Raw genomic sequence first — 7,406 nt, forward strand, 5'->3', positions numbered from 1 at the left:
ATCCGGATGAATAGAAACAATAACAATCATAACAATACTAATCATGCTCTGCCCTCTAAGATCATTTTTCAACAGGCTATGGAATACAAACTCCTCACAGTCAAGGAGTCAAACCCAAATATAAAGAATGCCATCAGAATAAAATGGCATATGTCCCCTAATGGTTGGTACAAACTTAACATAGATGGGGCATTTAAAGCTAAGAAGTTGCGTTGTGGTCTAGGTGGAGTAATCCGCAACAGCTCGGGGGATTGGGTTGTTAGTTTCTATAATTACACACATGCAGCAACCCCTCTCTAGGCAGAACTAATGGCTCTGAAACATGGCCTTCAAATCGCATGGGAACTCAAGCTGAAACCCTTGGAAATCGAAACAGACTCAACTGATATGCTCAAATGCCTTGATCATAGTTATCCAACGTATAATGCAACTATTGTGATTGTAGGTGGTTGATTCGCCAACTGGAGAAGGTAACAATCAGGCATAATTTCAGGTAAGCAAACCAAGTATCGCACCTTTTAGTAAATGAAGCTTCCAAGCAGTCCAACGTAAACCAAGTCAAAAATTTTTCTCTTCCCCCTCCCTTTGTTGCAACTCAGTTTTTGGCAAATAGAGGTGGAACTTCCTTTGTCAGACTACTTTCTAATAATATATGTACTAAGTTGGCTTAACTTGGCAATCATAATGTCGTAAGTGGCATCTCTATGGCATGTAATGTGACTAGTTCTTAGTAGTAATAATATCTATTCAAATTTCTCAAAAAAAAAAAAAAAGACAATTGTGATATTATTGGGCCAAAAAGGGCTATTCGGGCTTGGGACTTCATTTTGCAAGCAGTAAAAGCCCATGTGATACAAATGTCAGATATAAGACGTGCGCTTTCTAGGGTTCACAGATAGTCCGTCCCTTTGCTGCTGCATTTTGGTGGAGGCTTCAGTTGATTTCCTACCTCTCCTCAATTTTCTTCGAGCACCTATGGTATCATTCTTCTCCTTTCAAATATCTATTATAATACATTTTTCTCAGTCCTTTTTAATCGATTTTGTGTTTTCAGATTATCCCAGAGAAGAACCGGAGAGAGATCTCCAAGTACCTCTTCCAAGGTTAGTATGCTCTACTTTTTATTTTTATTGTTTTATTTTATTGTTATCTGTGTATAAATGTATGTAACTATGGAAATTATTTGTATTAGAGGGAGTATGCTTTGCAAAGAAAGACTACAACTTGGCAAAGCATCCGAATATCGATGTGCCGAACCTACAGGTGATAAAATTGATGCAGAGTTTCAAGTCGAAGGAATACGTGCGTGAGACCTTTGCTTGGATGCACTACTATTGGTATCTGACCAATGACGGCATTGAGTTCCTCAGGACTTACCTCAATCTTCCTTCCGAAATTGTCCCAGCTACTCTCAAGAAGTCTGCTAAGCCTCTTGGTCGTCCCATGGGTGGCCCTCCTGGCGACCGTCCCCGGTAATTTACATATAAGTAGCTTATGTGTCTAAATTCTATAGTTACTATGTCAACCAAAATGGATTGACATTGGTGTATTGATGGATTTGCAGTGGACCACCTAGGTTTGAGGGAGATAGGCCAAGGTTTGGTGACAGGGAAGGTTATCGTGCTGGTCCAAGAGGTCCACCTGGTGAGTTTGGAGGCGAGAAGGGTGGAGCTCCAGCTGACTACCAGCCTGCATTCAGGGTAATTACTGTTTCCCTATACCCTGTCATTTTTCATATCTTTTTGTTCAATTGAAGTGTTTTTGATTGATCTATTGGAACTAGCAACAGTATTTCTGCATTTTATCTGCATTGGTAAGGTTAATGACACTTTGTCTGCACTGCTCCAGTGCTTAGACTTGAAGTTCCACTTTTGGCAGGTCTTTCTTTCACATAAAGAACATTTCTATCGCCATCAAAACTTCTTATTTGAGTAGATCATATATTAGCACTAGTAGTAAGGGGAAAGGATAGTCTCAGCTCTAGACTGATTTTCTGTTCCTTGAAATTCTTGTGATCAATATTTTTTTTTGTTTCACCTAATGCATTTGATTGTTCACCTATTGTGACTCACATTATTGCACTGATACTATGAGTAAAAATGATCCCAAGCTTATTGCATCATTTTTAGTTATTGTTCCTCATTCGACTTGACTTTTTAAGCTTCTTCTACACTTCACCTCACAGCTGTCCTCTGAGATTCTGTATTCCCAATTCATACATTGCATTCTACAGTATGACTGTTTATGGTCATGTACTGCATGATAAGTTTTAGTGGAAGATGCCCCATACTAAGCACTCCTTTACTCAAGTAATGCCTTTAGAGTCCATAGTATAGATGATTATCTAAGAGTTTGTGGTAATTTTAATAGTCGGAAAAGGGCCAAAAATGCCCTTAACGTATTGAAAATAGCTCAAAAATGCCCTTCGTTAACCTTTGGGACCAAAAATAGCCTTCACATTTGTTTTTTCGGCTCAAATCTACCCCTGAGATTAATGGACCAAGTTGGACCTTTAAACACAAGGACACGTGGCATGTTATAACTTATAAGCATGCCACATGTATATATTACTAAACAAATAAAACCCACCCATTTTCTTAAAAATTACCCAACGACCTGCTGATCCAAAAACCAGTCTCTCTGTCTCGTTCCTCTCCATGAACGATTTGGTTTTTTCCATCCAGCCAATAAACACAATCTTTCTTCGTCCCGTGTTGATATAAGATACACAAAATTCATCAGTTATTCCCCTCGTCTCGAAGAAATCATAAAGAGAATGCTACAGTTCATCATCCAATTCCCTGCAAATCACAAGTTAATCAAAAAAAGACCAATCAAACTACTAGGAAAATTGCAATTGCTAGCAATGGGAGATCATTAGCTGCACAGATAAAAAAGACACGAAGAAAAATAGAGATGAAGTAGGACTACGATCACCAAAGAAAAACCTATCTGGACTAAATAATGACTCCTCTTTAATTTTTAAATTTAACTATTCATATTTAAAATAGTGCAAGAATGATTCAAAGCCATGGCAGTAAAAGAGTTGAGAAGAAATTTTGGAATGTTCGGTTTTATATGTTTTGACTTTACCACCAATATCATGATAAATATTGAAGAAGAGGCGGGTGGGTTTTTAGGCCAGTGGGTCATTGGGTAATATCTAAGAAACTTGGTGGGTTTTATTTGTTTCTTGATATATACACGTGGCATCCTAATGACGTACCACGTGTCTATTTTGAGTCCGAAAAATGACCCAGGTTGGTCCGTTAATCTAACGGGTAGATTTGAGTCGAAAAACAAACACGGAGGGTATTTCTGGTCCCAAAGGTTAACAAAAGGTATGTTTGAGCCATTTTCAATACGTTAGGGGGTATTTTTGGCCCGTTTCCGTTTAATAGTAGATAACAAATCCTTTTGGCTGTTTGATAATGTAAACCATGTATTATTAGTACTCACGAAAGCTTCATAATCCTACCTTTTGTTTTGGTCACTTGGTTTCTATCTTTCCTTTGTTAGGCTTAGGACTAAGATTTGGATTTTGTTCTGTTACTCATGATTGCTTATGCTGTCTACGTTGGTACAAAAACTCTTAACAGTAAATTCAATCTAACCTATCATTCTATACCTGTAGGGTGGTGGTGGAAGACCTGGATTCGGACGTGGGGCTGGAGGTTTCGGTGGTGCACCCCCTAGCTCAAGCTTCTCTTAGATTGATCATATCTTTATTGTAGCTAGTTTTTATGCAATTTTGATAATCACATGCTGGAATTGACTTGCAGCAGTCGGAAGCACTTTGTTCAATTGGGCATAAACTTCTTTATTGGATTTTTAGAGAACTAATTTTGCATGTATTGTTTATGTTTGGTGTGAGAAATATTAGTAATATATGTTTTTTCAGAGTAATTTAACTATTCTTCTCCGAAAATGATTATAATTTTCATCCTTTACTTGATAAAACTGACTTGGACAAAGTCAGGAGATGTTTTATTTCTTATTGCATCATGTTCTTACATGATCCTTATCGATTTACTTCTTTGTAAAACTTAACTGCGAGATTGTGACTGAGGGTAAACAGGTATAGTTTAATGCTACTGCTAGCATATTGCAATATTTACTACTGCAAGTATTTCTAGCTTATTATAATAATAATTGCTCCGAATCCTTTGTTTCGCGTGCATATCATTAGTAGACAAGAATGAATTTGCATCGAATATTTTTATGGCGTACCTTTTTAGTGTAGAATGGTAGCTCCAAAATCATATACCAATTTTTAGTTTGGCTTAATGTCCAATTTGGTAGTTGTATTTGCATGATTTTCTATTCTAGACTCAACTTCACTAGTTCTCACTTAACTAGTTGCTTATATTTTAGCAACAACTTGAGTGGATGCCTCCTTTTCTGCCTTTCTATCTATAATTCCCATCCAAGCAAATTATGGAACAAGCAATGGCTTTCGCGCGATACCTTTAACATTTGAAGATAATGTCTGCAACATTCATGTATAACTCCAGAAATGCATCATGCAAACTACCATACTAAACCTATCAACTCATGCACGACTATTGATATCATGATTGTCGTAGTAGATTCCACATTTCCTTGATTTTTCTTTTTCCTAAAAGAAGAACCTTCTTCAATAAGGTTAGTTAGACCCCCTTACGCATATATTTAGTAGGCAAAAGATGAATAAAAAAGAGAGAATTACGTAATAGTATAGCCTACCAGCTGACATTGCAACCGAAGGATCATTTACAAGTTTACAAATTTGTAGCCCAAAATCATTAGGCCAGATCAGGAAAAAAACGAGCATCAATGCCTTTTTTATTTTGGATCTTCAGGTGCAAAATTTTCGTGATTTTCTATCCTTCTTCTTCCCAAGTTTATACATTTCTATTCCGGCTAAAAAAAAACGCAAAAAGATGCAATGCAAATTGAAAATCCTACAATCTCTTCTCCAAGTTCCAAATAGCAGAATTTGCTCTAAGTTCCTGATTTGGAAGAGAAATCAACAAGGATAGAAAAATCTAAAAGTTCGTGATTTAGAAGGGAAATCAACAGAGTCGACTTTAAACATAGATTGTTCGAGATAAAGCAAGAAAACACACACAAATTTCAATTTCATCTTTTTTATTTTTTGCAATGGAAATTTATCATGTACACATTCTTCATAGCGGTGAATGGGATAATGATAATAACTTGATTAATTTTGTTGGTGATTGTGTTGTTATACATTCACCAATTATCCCCTCAAGTGATGTAACCACAAATACACATATGTAAAATATCAAATAGGGAAAACGAGGCTAAATACTCAAAATGACCGGTCGGGTCGTTACAAAATGTCACATGAAAATGTAAAAATACTAAATAATGAATAATGTTGTTGAGTTGTCCCACATCGATGTGATTTGAGGTTCTTGGTCTCCTTATATAGTCTTGAAAAATCCTCACCCAATAAGCTAGCTTTTGGGGTTGAGTTAGGCGCAATGTCCATTTATAATGGTATTAGAGTCAGGCCCATCCCATTTATATATATATATATATATATATATATATATATATATATATATATATATATATAAGGATGAGACTTATTTAAATTTGAAATAAGAAAGTATTTTCCAATTATGATGAGAAAGTCATATAATAGATATTACTACTACATAACTGAAATCTTAATAAAATCAAACTTAAAAAAATTGAACAATGAAAGAATTTAAAGTAACGAGTAAATAAGCTTACTCAGAAAAAAAAAAACTAAAAAAATTTATTACAAAAATATAGATATAAGATTTATATAAATTTGAGATGAGAAAGTATCTTTTGAATTATGATGAGAAAATTCATACAATAAATTATATAACATAACTAAAATCATAAGATATAAAATCAACAAAAACAAAAATATAGAACAATGAATGAAGTGGCAAGCTGCTGGAAATACTAACAAAGCTAAATGAGTTGGCTACTTTTTTGCAGGATAAAAAAATTCAAAATTTTGAGGTTAATTGTTCTTCTTCTCTAGCAACATTTTTATAGAGAAAACTCTTTGAAATTTATTTATTTATTCTTTGATTTAATTCTTTTGAATGCAGTTGCTGAATTTAATATGCAATATACATTTACTTTTATTAATTTTCTATGCTCTTTTTTTATATTGATAAGATCCACGCACCGTGCAGGTATGTAATAGTTGAGGAGAAGAATCATAGGATACTTTCTTAAAGACTTAGAGATTATAATACTCATTTTACTTTAAGTAAGTACTATATTTGTTAAATTATTTCTTGTCTTGATTATTTTTCAAGTACAAAAGATATTGTTACACATTAATTTTCTATGAAAAACTTACTAAATAGCAATAATGTAATACTCTCTCCATTTCAATTTATGTGAATTCATTTGACTGAGCACGGAGATTAAGAAAAGAGAGAAGACTTTTGAATTTGTGGTGTAAAATGAGGCACATATATTTTGTGTGGCTATAAATCATTGCATAAACGTAAATTATTTTCAAATAGGAAAGGAGTCATTCTTTTTGGTACGGACTAAAAAGAAAATATGTTCACATAAATTGAAACAGAAGGAGTATATAAACTTCCAGATCACGAACGAAAACTTACATATGCTACACCTTTTACATTGTATACGGTAGAAATCGGGGCTACCCGATTTCGTCCCTTGATGGAAAAAGTGATATCACGTCGGAAGATCAGGACGTCGAGCTCGGGGTCGAAGTTCCTTTCCAAGGTCGAGGTCGATAACACTTACCGAGGTAAGAAGAAGGCGTGCTTCGAGATGATGCCGTATGATTCAGTAACGAAAAGGGCGAGATATCCGCAACGGACCAGAGATCAGAGCGTGAATTCCGGAATGGATTGGTCTTCGGCGGTTAAACAGTTGTCAAATAGGATTTCCTACTATAATTAGAAGTGTACCTTATTTAGGACTCCCCTACTATATAAAGTGGGATCCCACTCATTTGTAAGATTCATTGTTCACTGAGAAAAATATACACGCTCATTACTTTCTTGCTATTTAACTTTACTGTTCATCATAATTGCTTTGTTCTGTTATTCCCATTATCATACCTTGAGATTATCACAGATCGAGGTCGAGATTTAGCTTACACACTGGTTTGATCTTTTTTATTCTTTAATTTATCTATTTAATTCCTTGTTCATCAATTGGCATTGAGTTAAATCACATATCCTTAAAATCACAATACAAGTTTAATTGTTACTCGAATTTTTGGGTAAACAGTTTGGCGCCCACCGTGGGGCTAAGGATAATAGTGATTGTTTCAGTGCTAATTCTGATAACACACGTTATTTTCAAACTTGTTCTTGTCAAGTATTTTCGCTCTCAGGTTAAAGCATATCAAACTCACACAACGCACCCGT

The 7,406-nt window shown here is 35.0% G+C and overlaps 1 protein-coding gene across 1 annotated transcript; it reads left to right on the forward strand.

Moving 5' to 3' along the window:
- The first annotated feature begins 868 nt into the window (after positions 1-868).
- On the forward strand, positions 869-3,928 carry LOC109219814 (40S ribosomal protein S10-1-like). Its single transcript, XM_019384285.1, has 5 exons — positions 869-978; positions 1,055-1,103; positions 1,193-1,472; positions 1,565-1,700; positions 3,635-3,928. Exons 1-5 carry the CDS (start codon positions 976-978, stop codon positions 3,710-3,712), a joined length of 546 nt encoding a protein of 181 aa, XP_019239830.1. The 5' UTR covers positions 869-975; the 3' UTR covers positions 3,713-3,928.
- The last annotated feature ends 3,478 nt before the right edge of the window (positions 3,929-7,406 follow it).

This window comes from Nicotiana attenuata, unplaced genomic scaffold, assembly GCF_001879085.1.
Source record: "Nicotiana attenuata strain UT unplaced genomic scaffold, NIATTr2, whole genome shotgun sequence".
Classification (NCBI taxonomy): Eukaryota; Viridiplantae; Streptophyta; class Magnoliopsida; order Solanales; family Solanaceae; genus Nicotiana; species Nicotiana attenuata.